The 17,090-nt window shown below is 44.1% G+C and overlaps 1 protein-coding gene across 5 annotated transcripts in view; it reads left to right on the top strand.

Annotated features, from left to right (window-relative positions):
* Nucleotides 1–17,090, top strand: part of LOC311126456 (guanine nucleotide exchange factor DBS-like) — a 36,931-nt gene that overhangs the window by 4,411 nt on the left and 15,430 nt on the right. For all 5 annotated transcript variants that reach the window (XM_084200456.1, XM_084200455.1, XM_084200454.1 and 2 more), the window contains exons 4-6: nucleotides 6,541–6,631; nucleotides 12,532–12,651; nucleotides 12,801–12,917. In XM_084200456.1, the coding sequence (XP_084056582.1) occupies nucleotides 6,541–6,631; nucleotides 12,532–12,651; nucleotides 12,801–12,917 (328 nt within the window). The remainder of the gene's footprint in view (nucleotides 1–6,540; nucleotides 6,632–12,531; nucleotides 12,652–12,800; nucleotides 12,918–17,090) is intronic.

The raw sequence follows: 17,090 nt of genomic DNA, 5'->3' as shown, positions 1-17,090 counted from the left end.
TCCTCTTAGTTTTACACTTAAGACTCTGTCGTTGTGCTATAGAATTTGTGAATTTTGTCTCTTGTATAATATATTCTGTACATTAGTTTATACTGGATTAAGCGTACATTTTCGTTAACTGTCGTTAGTTATGTTCTTGGTTCCAATAGTTTATATTCTTTTTCTGAGAGATTGTCAGTTGGATAGGCTTTCTGCAAGGTTTTGTATATCTTACCTATCATATGAATATCATTTTCTGACTAAAAAAAATGTCCCTCAACATTAAGCTGATGTCCGAAAGATTTCAGATCGACATTTTCTGATATAAAACTTTTAAGTTGCATGTATTAGAAAATGTCTACATTGGTCAGTCCAAAATGGCTTTTTAATTCTGTTATGGAAATAATTGTATTTCCTATTATTATGTACTTTACGGTTTCTATGCCTTTAGTTTTCCATGTGGGACAATTTATCGATCAATTCTGAAAAGCTATCCAATGATTGTTCCATAGGGGTGTGTTTTTAGGGAGTGATATTAGTTCTTGTAGAATCCCTTTTATTTTCTTCCATATCATCAGTGTTCTTAACTATGAAGTTGTTAATGTTCTTAGCTCCATACCCTTTGAAAACAGACACGTGAAAAGATTCTGGGAAGAGAAGCTTCCTTGTTCACCATACAACGGGTAGGCAACGCTGGTCCTGGAGTACTGCACTTCATGGTTTTGATTTAACCGACTTGGAAGACCAATTGTGTTGAATTTAGGCAATCACTGAACTGATCAGTTGGTCAGGTGTGGCGCCTAGATAGAACAAAATCCTGCAGTACCTGCAGCACTCCAGGAACAGGGTGTCCTACCCCTGCCATACAATATTGTTTATACTGTAGGTTCAGCTCATGGTATATCACATATTTTCAGTGCAAACCAAGTGTTATCCTCAGCTCCTGTTGACTGCTGTATAGAAATGGCCAGCAGGTGTCACTAGCAGCTCATATACACTGCATGCTGTTACATTAAGCTTGAGGTAGACCCTTTTAACCACTGATCTCCCCCTTCCCCCCAATCCTAACCTCAACCATTGGGGGGTATTGTAAACATCTTACCCTGTGTCAATGGTTAGGGGCATTCTCTAGCTACACTGGTTAAAAAAGGTCATGTTTTTCTCTGCCTTAGGGCTTGGGTTTCTGCCTTACTATTATGTGGTCCTCTGTAGCTCAGCTGGTAGAGCACGGCGCTTGTAACGGCAAGGTAGTGGGTTCGATCCCCGGGACCACCCATACACAAAAAATGTATGCACGCATGACTGTAAGACGCTTTGGATAAAAGCATCTGCTAAATGGCATATTATTATTATTATTATTATTATTATTATTATTATTATTATATTATTATTATTTTGTTTAGTGTGTCAGTGAGAGTGGTGGGTAAATGGATGTGTCTGGGCTGTCCCCTGTAGAGATCTCTTAGTAGAGAGGGAGGAGGGGAGGTCTCAATACACTCCTAATTAGCTGGCCAATGCAATAACCCCAGCCTGTTATCATATTACTGCAGAATGTCTTTGTGTACTGAGAGACTGGGGAAGGGGGAGAATAAATGAGACCCCCCCCCCCCCCCATCTTCTCAATATCCTCCTCACAGGGATTTCTGTCAACCTTTCCCTCTTTTTTTCCCGTCTACCTTTTCTCTTCTTATCCTTTGCCCCTTTCTTTCTCTTTCTCCAGCTCCCCTTCCTTCCTTGTATAGCTCCTTTCTCTCTCCTTCCTCTCTTCCTCACTCCATCCTTGTCCGTTGAGGCATGTAGTGGGTCTAAAATAGAAACTGCAGTGGACCTGACTGTTTAGGTTTGAATAATGCTTGCAGAGAGCTGAGCTGCAGTACATGCGCGTGAATACACCAGCCAACAGACAAGCTCTTACACATACTCCTGCACCTAACGGTGGCATACAGGGTTGAAGCCACTTACACACATTTACATTTTTACATTAATGTCATTTAGCAGACGCTCTTATCCAGAGCGACTTACAAATTGGTTCATTTACATTTACATTTTACATTTTAGTCATTTAGCAGACGCTCTTATCCAGAGCGACTTACAGTTAGTGAGTGCATACATTTTTCATACTGGCCCCCCGTGGGAATCGAACCCACAACCCTGGCGTTGCAAACGCCATGCTCTACCAACTGAGCTACACGGGGTTCATTCACCTTATAGCCAGTGGGATAACTGGATTCCTTAAAGAGGTGGGGTTTCAAGTGTCTCCGGAAGGTGCTGTCCTGGCATCGTGAGGGAGCTTGTTCCACCAAAAAAAAAAAAAAAAAAATTGGGGTGCAAGAGCAGCGAACAGTTTTGACTGGGCTGAGCGGGAACTGTGCTTCCGCAGAGGTAGGGGGGCCAGCAGGCCAGAGGTGGATGAACGCAATGCCCTCGTTTGGGTGTAGGGACTGATCAGAGCCTGAAGGTACGGAGGTGCTGTTCCCCTCACAGCTCCGTAGGCAAGCACCATGGTCTTGTAGCAGAAGCGAGCTTCAACTGGAAGCCAGAGTGTGCGGAGGAGCGGGGTGACGTGAGAGAACTTGGGAAGGTTGAACACCAGACGTGCTGCGGCATTCTGGATGAGTTGTAGGGGTTTAATGGCACAGGCAGGGAGCCCAGCCAACAGCGAGTTGCAGTAATCCAGACGGGAGATGACAAGTGCCTGGATTAGGACCTGTGCCGCTTCCTGTGTAAGGCACACCTGGTCCACATATCCACATCACATTCTAAACTGGTGTAGAAGAGATGTGTTGCAACCCCTGCATGGCTTCTCTCCTGTGACTCTTTGAGGTCACTGCTGACATCACAAACTTACAAAAAGTCAAAGTTGAGCTGATAGAGAGAGGGCCTGAGGCTAAAGCTGCTCAGAGCAGACAGACAGATGGCCAGGAATTCCTCAGGGCAATTTTGTGTGTGTGTGTGTGTGTCTTGACCTTGAATACAGAACTATTCAATATTTTCCACTTCAATTTCAACCAGAATACATTTTGATAAATGTATATATTCATGAAAATAATTTGACAAAGTATGTCCATTTCAAAATGAAGGTTTTTGGAGGGGGACTGTGAGTGCATAAAATTCCACAGTTTCAAATTCCTTTTGAAGGCATTCCCAAATTTGAATGATTTTTCCTGTTTCTTGGTCTGCCGGCATGGAATTTATCCGTATTCTAATCCCTTTTTCCCCTCCGATGGGAAAAGCCCATTTACGCTGCGGATCGCCAAACACTCACTAAATTAATTAGCCGCCTGTGTCCTTGGGCAGACCAGGTTTCTTTCTCTCTCTCTCCCTTCCTTCTTTCCTTCCTCTCTCCCTCTCTCCCTTTATGCTCCAATCCTCTCTGGGTCTAGTTCAGAGTGGCTGCAGGTTGAGGTAGAACAATGACAGGAGGATTTGAGAGTGACTGAAACTTAAAGAGCTCTTATAAAGCTTTTTTAATCTGTTTTTAATTTGATTTACAGTCTGCCTGGCTTCAGGCAGTTAGAAGGGGTGGAGTATGGCATAGAGGGGGAGTGTGTGTTTGTGCGCACCCATGCAGGATTAAGCAGTCCCATTCCAAAACACAGCTAGCAAGGGTTCCACATACGTCAGACAACCGCCGCAAGAAATCCAATTATTTAGACACCCCTCCAAGTGACTCCTTCACAAATCAATTATAAACTCCACCATGAATATTTAAATTAATCTAATTTCACATGCATTATTCTTCAATATGTTTCTGTGTCCATTCAGCTGTGTGAGTGTGTGTTGCAGAAACTGCTTGTATGGCAGAAACAATCAAATCCTAGAAGTGGTGAATCAATTCCTCTGTGTATAGATTACCCTTTCTGGCAGTTTTTTTCCAAACCCTGAAACCATACATACACTATACAAAAGTATGTGGACACCCCTTCAAATTAGTGGATCGGCTATTTCAGCCACACCCGTTGCTGACGGGTATATAAAATTGAGCACACAGCCATGCAATCTCCATAGACAAACATTGGCAGTGGAATGGCCTTACTGAAGAGCTCAGTGACTTTCAACGTGGCACCGTCATAGGATGCCACCTTTCCAACAAGTCAGTCACATTTCTGCCCTGCTAGAGCTGCCCCGGTCAACTGTAAGTGCTGTTACTGTGAAGTGGAAACGTCTAGGAGCAATAACAGCTCAGCCACAAAGTGGTAGTCCACACAAGCTCACAGAACGGGACCACCGAGTGCTGAAGCACGTAGCGCGTAAAAATCGTGTGTCCTCGGTTGCAACACTCACTACCGAGTTCCAAACTGCCTCTGGATGCAACGTCAGAACAAGAACTGTAGGTCGGGAGCTTCATGAAATGGGTTTCTATGGTCGAGCAGCCTCACACAAGCCTAAGATCACCATGCGCAATGCCAAGCATTGGCTGGAGTGGTGTAAAGCTCGCCGCCATTGGACTCTGGAGCAGTGGAAACAAGTTCTCTGGAGTGAGGAATCACTACTTCACCATCTGGCAGTTCGACGGATGAATCTGGGATGGGCGGATGCCAGGAGAACGCTACCTGCCCCAATGCATAGTGCCAACTGTAAAGTTTGGTGGAGGAGGAATAATGGTTTAGGCCTCTTAGTTCCAGTGAGAGGAAATCTTAACGCTACAGCATACAATGACATTCTAGACGATTCTGTGGTTCCAACTTTGTGGCAACAGTTTGGGGAAGGCCCTTTCCTGTTTCAGCATGACAATGCCCCCGTGCACAAAGCGAGGTCGAGATCGGTGTAGAAGAACTTGACTGGCCTGCACAGAGCCCTGACCTCAACCCATCGAACACCTTTGGGTTGAATTGGAACACAGACTGCGAGCCAGGCTTAATCGCCCAAAATCAGTGCCTGACCTCACTAATGCCCTTGTGGCTGAATGGAAGCAAGTCCCCGCAGCAATGTTCCAACATCTAGTGGAAAGCCTTTCCAGAAGAGTGGAGGCTGTTATAGCAGCAAAAGGGGAACCAACTCCATATTAATGCCCATGATTTTGGAATGAGATGTTCGACTAGCCATGTAGTGTACTTTTGGCCATGTAGAGTATGTGATTCTTTGTGTTCTGAGACTAAGTAGCAAGCCTAGTTTATCACATAATCTATACTCTCTCTCTCTGCCCGATTCTCTCTGTCTCTCTCTTGCTCTCTCGTACTGTCTTTTCAGCATAAATGACTAAACCATTTCGGTCCTCATAAAGGTCCCAGTGCTAGACCATCTCTATTCCTTTTCTCTCTCCTTTTTTTCCCTTCCCTCCTCCTCCATCCCTCTCTCTCCCCTCCTCCGTCTCTGTTGCTGAAAAGAACTGGTCTGCTCTTTTGAATGCTTGAGCAGGTAGAAGAGAGCGAGAGAGGATGATGAAAGGGAGAAAGAGGGGATGAATTGAGAGAGTGAGAATGAAAAACCTTTACAGAGAGAGAGAGAGAGACACTGCAGCTACCCTCCTCTCCATCAGCCCATCCCTCCCTCACATCCCCAGGTCTGCTGACTGGCCACCGGGGCTGTCTGTCACCCCTCAGCCAGGCTGGGATTGGCTAGTGGCACGGCAGTTCCTGGCACGTCATTGGTTGATCGGTGCAGTGGCGGAGGCTGGTTTCTGTGATGGTCTTGCTCTCCCTCCAACACAACACAGCACCACATACACAGAGACACCGGCAGATCTGACTCTCAGGCATCTGTTTTTCTCTTTTCTCCTTCTGTTTTCAGTTTCAAAATGGAATTATTTATCCCTTTTTCTCTATTGGAGGATTTAGAATAGCAGAGTTGTTGTCGTGTGAGGAGGAGAGGAACCATTGAGGAGGAGTGGAGACATTCTGTTCATCAGTTTGCTGTGATCAGGCAGTGTGTGTGTTTTGCTGCTGAGGTGTGAGTACTCATGTCACCTCTAAAAGGTGTGTTGTGTGTATAGTTGATTCTACTGACTGGCTACACTTGGGATTGACTTTGATTCCTCTACCTGAACCCCTTTCCTGAAACTACAGCAGGCAACTGTGAGAGAGGGTGCTGGTCTTACAACTCTTTATCTTTCTCTGTGTGGATTGGACCAGTATCTTGAAGGAGCGTATAGTTGAACAAACTGTCATCCCCTCTCACCGTGGATTAGGACAGTGTTTTTGAAGCATCTTTACCTTGCCTGTACATAAGTGGACTGAGCTGAGGGTAGGTCTCTACTCAGGCCTGACTGATACATTTTTACATTTAACATTTTAGTATTTAGTAGACACTCTTATCCAGAGCTACTAACAGTAGTGAGTGCATACATTTTCATACTTTTTGTACTTGTCCATGGGAATCAAACCCACAACCCTGGCATTGCAAGCGCCATGCTCTACCAACTGAGCCACACGGGACATACAGTACTATACATACTAGTGACACTGTTCATTTATTCTATGGTCATGTCCAGTCACTGTGGTCCTACTGAACCTTATTCCTCTCTCTCTCCAGTCTCCATCTGCGGTCTTGTTATGGTCATGTGTGCAGTGGAGTCAGGTGTTAGTGGTTGTGTTGACCGTGATCCCATCTCTTTTTTCCCAGTCTGTCTGCAGCAGGAGTGGGTTTTATCCTGGTCATTGACCGGCGACAGGACCGATGGACAGCCGTCAAGGCGACCCTGCTCCGCATTGCAGTAAGTAACCGTGTGTGTCTGGCTTTATAAGGGGGAGTGTGTCTTTTGTGTCTATGCCTCTATGTGTGTGAAATACATTTCTTTAATCATGTGTTGAGTGGAGCACCAGGTTTGAGAGGCCCCATCCTTACACTGTCAGCCAGAGGGCAGAGGGGGTTTGGCAGACAAGAGGTGTCAGAACACCTCCTCCTCTTCTCAGAGCTCTACATCTGTGCCACAATGGAGGGATTAATATCACAACTGCCCTAGGGGGCAGATATGAACTACCCCCCCACATACACACACACACACACACAGGCACCAGCCGATTCAGCCCTGTTACTCCCCTGCCTCGGGGGCAGAATAAACAGCCAAAACAAGGAGGATGAGAGAGATGAGAGAGATGTGTTCTCCCCACATTACAAGAAAGCATGCTGGAAGGATAGTGTCTTTTTAGTTTCACACTGTAAACCATGTTTTGATGAATACTGTATGAATAATCTATAGAAAATGTGTAGATACAGAATGGGGACAAATGGCACAAAGCTTACTCCACAGGAAAACACTGACACTGACTTTAATGGATAAAGATGGAAAGAAATCTTAGGTCTGTGTGTGTTTCCCATGCTGTGATAGTGATGAGGTAGCTGTTGTATCTCTCTCGAGCCCCACTAAACTCTCTCTCCTCATTTCACTCACTCTCTTTGTTTCAGCTACTATCTCTTTGTTCATATCTTCCTTCATCCCTTTTCTCTCTCTTTCAATTCATTTATGCCACTTTACAGATATATACTATCTTAATTTGACCAGTTTCTCACAGCAGGAAAATAATCCTACAGTAACAAGAAATGTGGATTATAAATAAAGGCTGACTGCCCTTCGTGATTTAGCCTCATGCTAGTGACCATGGCTGAATTCAAATGTGAGTTGGTATCGGGGTGTGGTTTGATGTGGGTGTCTCGCGTGTGTTCACATGTGGTAAGAGTTAGCCAAAATATTTTGGCAATTAGCTTCAGCCGGCTGGTGTGCGACTGTGGCAAAGTTGGTTTGACTTTGGATAGCCTATCTCTGGGTATAGTTAGGGACCATCAATAAATAACACTATGTAAATGGGACAATATTTTAATGTTGCACATATTTTAGTTGTCTCATTAAATGCTTTCAATATTTGTATATGAATTTCTACAATTTTATAGTTGGTTTGAGGTTTTTAAATCATTGAAATTTGGAGCTATTGACCTTTTAAAAATATTGTCCCATGTACATTGTGTAATTTACTGATGGTCCCTAACTAGCCCCATAGGGAAATCGAATGTCACACCAAATTGACCATGGGCATTATGATCGGGGCGTGTGCAGCTGCGCTCTGAATTGATAATTACTTGGGTGCTGCCAGCTGTGGGCATGTGGCCAGGATTCAAATAAACCCAACCTAGGAAAACTGTTACGGTACCCTTCATTCCGTGACATACCATTTTTTCCTATCATCTCATAAATCTCAGTTTTGGACGAGACTGACTTTATGACCAAAACTATCCTATTTACAAAGTTTGTAGTCAATTTTGACATTAGAATAAATGTTTCTGACTTATATCGATGCGACATAGGCTGTTTTCAAAAAGAGAAGTTGCGTTTTAGGGGCAGTTGCAATTTAATGGACATTTGTGTAGGGGTTGTTACGATAAATCAAGTCTGACATTTTAAAGTGGAAATTACCAACTTTAGAAGCCGTTTTAAACCTTTAATACACTACAGTTTGCATTTCCTGCTGTGCAGGAAAATTCTCTGTGACAACAAAGTGATCAAATTAAGATAGACGCATTGGTAGTTTAGCAACAAAACCAACATGTGCGCAACTATGGGGCAAAACAGACAGGGTTGGCTTAGATTGTTGATAACAGGTCAACTATATTTTGTCTCCAAACGTTTGTTGAAAACAAATACATTTGCACAATGAGCACTTGTTGTCTCTCAAATACATCGTTACAGTTGTTGGTTAGCTAGCTAGCAAATTTGAGCCGTATTAGCATAGACTTGACATCAGTCAAAACACCTCAAAACAAGACATGGTATCAATAACAAAATACAACGAGCTGAAACTAGCCACCTACTATTCCCCACATGGCAGCTTCTTGTCATTGTTGCCAGATATCTGACCGTTAAGAATCATACCAACGCACGCCTTGCAGCCACATCAATGCGCGTGCATCATTTTCGTGACGTTGTCAGCAGATCTGTATATCACCCCTTATCTTTCCATTGCTCTCTCCTTTAGGCCTTTGTGGTTCAGAATGAGGAGAATGTGTAAAAGAAAAGATGATCGAGGGAGTCTTTTCTCTCTCTTTCTCTTCAGCCTGTTGTTTCCTCTCCAGTCACAACTGGTGTCTCTCTTGCTCTCTCACTCCCTGTTTCCTGCTAGATGACAGATTGCTGGCAGCTGAATACAGTGTGTGAGCTGTGAGGGATATTATCTCTGCATTGGTGATTAGCTTTCAAAGTGTGTTTGTTTATTTGTGCTGAGTTGATACATGGTTTTAGCGCCTTATTAATAGCACAGGATTTCCAATTGCTTTTTTTGTTCACAATTACAACACCATTTATGAGATCCTTCAGAACTTTATTAAGTAAGTAACTATATGGACCTGCATCATTCATATTTATTTTAATCAATACCTACAGTGGGGAGAACAAGTATTTGATACACTGCCGATTTTGCAGGTTTTCCTACTTACAAAGCATGTAGAGGTCTGTAATTTTTTATCATAGGTACACTTCAACTGTGAGAGACGGAATCTAAAACAAAAATCCAGAAAATCACATTGTATGATTTTTAAGAAATTAATTTTGCATTTTATTGCATGACATAAGTATTTGATCACCTACCAACCAGTAAGAATTCCGGCTCTCACAGACCTGTTAGTTTTTCTTTAAGAAGCCCTCCTGTTCTCCACTCATTACCTGTATTAACTGCACCTGTTTGAACTCGTTACCTGTATAAAAGACACCTGTCCACACACTCAATCAAACAGACTCCAACCTCTCCACAATGGCCAAGACCAGAGAGCTGTGTAAGGACATCAGGGATAAAATTGTAGACCTGCACAAGGCTGGGATGGGCTACAGGACAATAGGCAAGCAGCTTGGTGAGAAGGCAACAACTGTTGGCGCAATTATTAGAAAATGGAAGTTCAAGATGACGGTCAATCACCCTCGGTCTGGGGCTCCATGCAAGATCTCACCTCGTGGGGCATCAATGATCATGAGGAAGGTGAGGGATCAGCCCAGAACTACACGGCAGGACCTGGCCAATGACCTGAAGAAAGCTGGGACCACAGTCTCAAAGAAAACCATTAGTAACACACTACGCCGTCATGGATTAAAATCCTGCAGCGCACGCAAGGTCCCCCTGCTCAAGCCAGCGCATGTCCAGGCCCGTCTGAAGTTTGCTAATGACCATCTGGATGATCCAGAGGAGGAATGGGAGAAGGTCATGTGGTCTGATGAGACAAAAATAGAGCTTTTTCGTCTAAACTCCACTCGCCGTGTTTGGAGGAAGAAGAAGGATGAGTATAACCCCAAGAACACCATCCCAACCGTGAAGCATGGAGGTGGAAACATCATTATTTGGGGATGCTTTTCTGCAAAGGGGACAGGACGACTGCACCGTATTGAGGGGAAGATGGATGGGGCCATGTATCGCGAGATCTTGGCCAACAACCTCCTTCCCTCAGTAAGAGCATTGAAGATGGGTCGTGGCTGGGTCTTCCAGCATGACAACGACCCGAAACACACAGCCAGGGCAACTAAGGAGTGGCTCCGTAAGAAGCATCTCAAGGTCCTGGAGTGGCTTAGCCAGTCTCCAGACCTGAACCCAATAGAAAATCTTTGGAGGGAGCTGAAAGTCCATATTGCCCAGCGACAGCCCCGAAACCTGAAGGATCTGGAGAAGGTCTGTATGGAGGAGTCGGCCAAAATCCCTGCTGCAGTGTGTGCAAACCTGGTCAAGACCTACAGGAAACGTAGGATCTCTGTAATTGCAAACAAAGGTTTCTGTACCAAATATTAAGTTCTGCTTTTTTGATGTATCAAATACTTATGTCATGCAATAAAATGCAAATTAGTTACTTAAAAATCATACAATGTGATTTTCTGGATTTTTGTTTTAGATTCCGTCTCTCACAGTTGAAGTGTACCTATGATAAAAATTACAGATCTCTACATGCTTTGTAAGTAGGAAAACCTGCAAAATCGGCAGTGTATCAAATACTTGTTCTCCCCACTGTATATCCTAAGTGCTGTTTAACCCCATATGACTGCATTCTTGGTTTCAGCACCACCGTTATGTGGACAGAGCTGTCTCACTCACACACACACACACACACACACACACACACACACAGAATAATTGACACGAAAGCCTCATCTTAGAGTTTCACTGAACTGAAGAGAATGTGTGGCAGAGAGATGATTATCCTAGACAGAGGAAGATATATAGAGAGCGATGAATATGAACACCCAGGCTCCACTGGGACATGGAATGCTCCCTCCCTCATTTCAAATTGAAAGCTTTATTAATCCCACAAGGGGGGGCATTACAGCCTGACAGGCTGGTAATGGGAGGCATGTAGTGCATTGCCATGCATGGGTGGTTTTCAGACTGGGAGAGACAGGCAGAGAGATGGGGAGAGAGCAGCAGTTGTTTATGGTGTGGTCCCTAATTAAAAGCCTATAGGGTTACTTTGGTTTCACTCACTCCCTAGAGACATACTGTCTACACTCCCACTCACCAGCCTGATGTGTGTGCACGTGTGCGTGTGTATACCTGTCTGTTTCTACTGTTTTCGACCAGAACCAGTGGGCCATGACCGCAATTACCAACCCACCAGAGGCGTCCAGTCAGAAGGTTACGGTCGAACGGTTACAACCCTCATCTGGGAGTCAGACTAGTTCCTTATATATACGGTCTTCTAAATCCACCCAACCACCCTTTTCAAAACAACTTCTACTGAATTGCATTACATTCATTTCTTCCTCTGCCTTGCTTGTTTCCAGCGGATGTTGTGGTTTTGTAGGGTACATTGCTAGTGAATGGCCAGTTTCTTTCATAGTGACTGTACTGTAGTGTCAAAGGTCATTAAGAGCTCTCTCTAGTTGGGCTGCAGAGAGGAACAGTTTATAAATTCATTCATTCCATTAAGTTTGTGTATTCCCTACTGGAGTCTTAGATCTGTCATTTCTGCTTAGGCCAGCGTTCTCTGTCTCTCTCCAATCAATCAAACCCCTGTGTGTGTGTGTGTGTGTGTGTGTGTGTGTGTGTGTGTGTGTGTGTGTGTGTGTGCTACATTAACTTACGCATCAATTCTGTAATGGGAATCTGTCCCCACCACCGGCTAAAGCAATAATATTGATCTTGCTGTGGCTTTATGTGTACAGTTTGAGTCTTACCTCATCAGAACTAGCAGGCTTCAGGGATATACACTGTATGCTAATTTGGCTCTGAATTATAATGTCTCGGGGTCTGCTTTTTAATAGTCTCTCTCTGACCCGCCAAGGTCTTTGTCTCTCAGCTTTATTCTACCCTTAAAGTGTGTGTGTGTGCGCGTGCATGTGAGTGATAGCTGCTACATTATGAATGCAGTGGCATCTTGGTAAATGTCACTGCCTGCTCTCCTGAGGTATCAAATGTCCTTATTATGCCTTTCACTGATACCTGTGTGTGTGTGTGTGTGTGTGTGTGTGTGTGTGTGTGTGTCCATGCCTATGTGTCTCACAGGATGTCTCTTACTATTGGGTTGTCTAGACTGAGAGCAAAGGGGGATGCAGTCTACTCCTGTATTATAGAAGTTCATCCACCCTTCTCTCTACCTCATCCCACTCTCTACCCCTCTCCCCTCTCTTTCTTCCCCCCTCTCTGTGTGTAGGGTTCGTTCCCAGGGAACCTGCAGTTGGTTCTGGTATTGAGGCCCACCACCTTATTCCAGAGGACTCTCTCAGACATCCTGTTCAAGTTCAACAAGGATGAGTTCAAGATGAAGGTGCCGGTACGTACAGACAGCAGCCGACGGACGCACGCACGCACGCACGCACACACGCACACACACACACACACACACACACACACAGACACATTCATAGACTACATTCACCATTTACGTTTTTCTATCCTAAATTTATGCTTGTGTGTGTGTAGGTGATTATGCTGAGTTCTGTGACTGAGCTCCACTCCTACATAGACCGGACACAACTGACTACTGAGCTGGGAGGAACCCAGGAGTACTGCCACGAGAAGTGGATCTCACACCGCACTGTGAGTAAACACACACACAAGTGCTGCAAAGAAGACCTAGTTAAGCTGCAGTTGGCCCAGAACAGAGTTGCACGTCTTGCTTTTCATTGTAATCAGAGGGCTAATATTAATTATATGCATGCCAGTCTCTCTTGGCTAAGAGTTGAGGAAAGACTGACTGTGTCACTTCTTGTTTTTATAAGAAACATTAATGTGTTGGAAATTCCTAATTGTTTGCATAGTCAACTTACATACACACTTACCCCACCAGACATGCCAACAGGGGTCTTTTCACAGTCCCCAGGTACAGAACAAATTCAAGGAGAAAAGTACAGTATTATACAGAGCCATGAGTGCATGGAACTCCCTTCCATCTTATGTAGCGCAAGTGAACAGCAAACCTGGTATAAAAAAACAAATAAATCAACACCTCACGGCACAATGACTCTTCCCCAATGTGACCTACTTGTTGTGTGTATGTACTGACATGTACAGTTGAAGTCGGAAGTTTACATACACCTTAGCCAAATACATTTAAACTCAGTTTTTCACAATTCCTGACATTTAATCCTAGGGAACGTTCCCTGTCTTAGGTCAGTTAGGATCACCACTTTATTTTAAGAATGTGAAATGTCAGAATAATAGTAGAGAGAATGAATTATTTCAGCTTTTATTTCTTTCATCACATTCCCAGTGTGTCAGAAGTTTACATACACTCAATTAGTATTTTGTAAAATTGCCATTAAATTGTTTAACTTGGGTCAAACGTTTCAGGTAGCCTTCCACAAGCTTCCCACAATAAGTTGGGGGAATTTTGGCCCATTCCTCCTGACAGACCTGGTGTAACTGAGTCAGGTTTGAAGGCCTCTATAGGATTGAGGTCAGGGCTTTGTGATGGCCACTCCAATACCTTAACTTTGTTGTCCTTAAGCCATTTTGCCACAACTTTGGAAGTTTGGAAGACCCATTTGCGACCAAGCTTTAACTTCCTGACTGATGTCTTGAGATGTTGCTTCAATATATCCACATAATTTTCCTTCCTCATGATGCCATCTATTTTGTGAAGTGCACCAGTCCCTCTTGCAGCAAAGCACCCCCACAGCATGATGCTGCCACCCCGTGCTTCACAGTTGGGATGGTGTTCTTCGGCTTGCAAGCACCCCCTTTTTCCTCGAAATATAACAATGGTCATTATGGCCAAACAGTTCTATTTTTGTTTCATCAGACCAGAGGACATTTCTCCAAAAAAATTTGATCTTTGTCCCCATGTGCAGTTGCAACCCGTAGTCTGGCTTTTTTATGGTGGTTTTGGAGCAGTGGCTTCTTCCTTGCTGAGCGGCCTTTCAGATTATGTCGATATAGGACTTGTTTTACTGTGGATATAGATACTTTTGTACCTGTTTCCTCCAGCATCTTCACAAGGTCCTTTGCTGTTGTTCTGGGATTGATTGCACTTTTCGCACCAAAGTACGTTAATCTCTAGGAGACAGAACCCGTCTCTTTCCTGAGCGGTATGACTGCTGCGTGGTCCCATGGTGTTTATACTTGCGTACTATTGTTTGTACAGATGAATGTGGTACCTTCAGGTGTTTGGAAATTGCTCCCAAGGATGAACCAGACTTGTGGAGGTCTACAAATTTTTTTCTGAGGTCTTGGCTGATTTCTTTAGATTTTCCCATGATGTCAAGCAAAGAGGCACTGAGTTGAAGGTAGGCCTTGAAATACATCCACAGGTACACCTCCAATTGACTCAAATGATGTAAATTAGCCTATCAGAAGCTTCTAAAGCCATGACATAATTCTCTGGAATCTTCCTAGAGCTGGCCGTTTGGCCAAACTGAGCAATCGGGGACAAGGTTCTTGGTCAGGGAGGTGACCAAGAACCCGATGGTCACTCTGACAGACCTCCAGAGTTCCTCTGTGAAGATGGGAGAACCTTCCAGAAGAACAACCATCTCTGCAGCACTCCACCAATCAGGCCTTTATGGTAGAGTGTCCAGACGGAAGCTACTCCTCAGTAAGAGGCACATGACAGCCCGCTTGGAGTTTGCCAAAAGGCACCTAAAGGACTCTCAGAACATGAGAAACAAGATTCTCTGGTCTGATGAAACCAAGATTGAACTCTTTGGCCTGAATGCCAATCGTCACATCTGGAGGAAACCTGGCACCATCCCTACGGTGAAGCATGGTGGTGGCAGCATAATGCTGTGGGGATGTTTTTCATCGGCAGGGACTGGGAGACTAGTCAGGATCGAGGGAAAGATGAACGGAGCAAAGTACAGAGAGATCCTTGATGAAAACCTGCTCCAGAGTGCTCAGGACCTCCGTCTGGGGCGAAGGTTCACCTTTCAACAGGACAACGTCCCTAAGCACACAGCCAAGACAACGCAGGAGTGGCTTCGGGACAAGTCTCTGAATGTCCTTGAGTGGCCCAGCCAGAGCCCAGACTTGAACCCGATCTAATATCTCTGGAGAGACTTAAAAATAGCTGTGCAGCGACGCTCCCCATCCAACCTGACAGAGCTTGAGAGGATCTGCAGAGAAGAATGAGAGAAACTCCCCAAATACAGGTGTACCAAACTTGTAGCGTCATTCCCAAGACGACTCGAACTGTAATCGCTGCCAAAGGTGCTTCAACAAAGTACTGAGTAAAGGGTCTGAATACTTATGTAAATGAACTATTTTAGTTTTATTTTGTTTTTTTAAATGAGCAAAAATTTATTAAAACCTGTTTTTGCTTTGTAATTATGGGTATTGTGTGTAGATTGATGAGGGGGAAAAAACTATTTAATCAATTTTAGAATAAGGCTGTAACGTAACAAAATGTGGAAAAAGTCAAGGGGTCTGAATACTTTCCGAATGCACTGTATATGTAACTGATAGATACACACATACACACACTACATGTTTATTTTTTTTAATGTATGTAAATTGTAAAGTATTTTGTCTGTAATTTTTTTTTGTTATGTGTCGGACCCCAGTAAGACTAGCTGTTGAAAAGGTGAATGTAAGAAGTGAACATCATTTCAAATAGGCTACATGTGATATTAAACTGCATTTAAACACACTAAATACAGTGGGGGAAAAAACTATTTAGTCAGCCACCAATTGTGCAAGTTCTCCCACTTAAAAAGATGAGAGAGGCCTGTAATTTTCATCATAGGTACACGTCAACTATGACAGACAAAATTAGAAAGAAAAATCCAGAAAATCACATTGTAGGATTTTTAATGAATTTATTTGCAAATTATGGTGGAAAATAAGTATTTGGTCAATAACAAAAGTTTCTCAATACTTTGTTATATACCCTTTGTTGGCAATGACACAGGTCAAACGTTTTCTGTAAGTCTTCACAAGGTTTTCACACACTGTTGCTGGTATTTTGGCCCATTCCTCCATGCAGATCTCCTCTAGAGCAGTGATGTTTTGGGGCTGTCGCTGGGCAACACGGACTTTCAACTCCCTCCAAAGATTTTCTATGGGGTTGAGATCTGGAGACTGGCTAGGCCACTCCAGGACCTTGAAATGCTTCTTACGAGACCACTCCTTCGTTGCCCGGGCGGTGTGTTTGGGATCATTGTCATGCTGAAAGACCCAGCCACGTTTCATCTTCAATGCCCTTGCTGATGGAAGGAGGTTTTCACTAAAAATCTCACGATACATGGCCCCATTCATTCTTTCCTTTACACGGATCAGTCGTCCTGGTCCCTTTGCAGAAAAACAGCCCCAAAGCATGATGTTTCCACCCCCATGCTTCACAGTAGGTATGGTGTTCTTTGGATGCAACTCAGCATTCTTTGTCCTCCAAACACGACGAGTTGAGTTTTTACCAAAAAGTTCTATTTTGGTTTCATCTGACCATATGACATTCTCCCAATCCTCTTCTGGATCATCCAAATGCACTCTAGCAAACTTCAGACGGGCCTGGACATGTACTGGCTTAAGCAGGGGGACACGTCTGGCACTGCAGGATTTGAGTCCCTGGCGGCGTAGTGTGTTACTGATGGTAGGCTTTGTTACTTTGGTCCCAGCTCTCTGCAGGTCATTCACTAGGTCCCCCCGTGTGGTTCTGGGATTTTTGCTCACCGTTCTTGTGATCATTTTGACCCCACGGGGTGAGATCTTGCGTGGAGCCCCAGATCGAGGGAGATTATCAGTGGTCTTGTATGTTTTCCATTTCCTAATAATTGCTCC

The sequence above is a fragment of the Coregonus lavaretus genome, assembly GCF_964263955.1.
Source record: "Coregonus lavaretus genome assembly, contig: HAP1_SCAFFOLD_581, whole genome shotgun sequence".
NCBI lineage: Eukaryota > Metazoa > Chordata > Actinopteri > Salmoniformes > Salmonidae > Coregonus > Coregonus lavaretus.
Note: the sequence above shows the minus strand (reverse complement) of the source record. Positions and strands in the feature narration are given on the sequence as shown.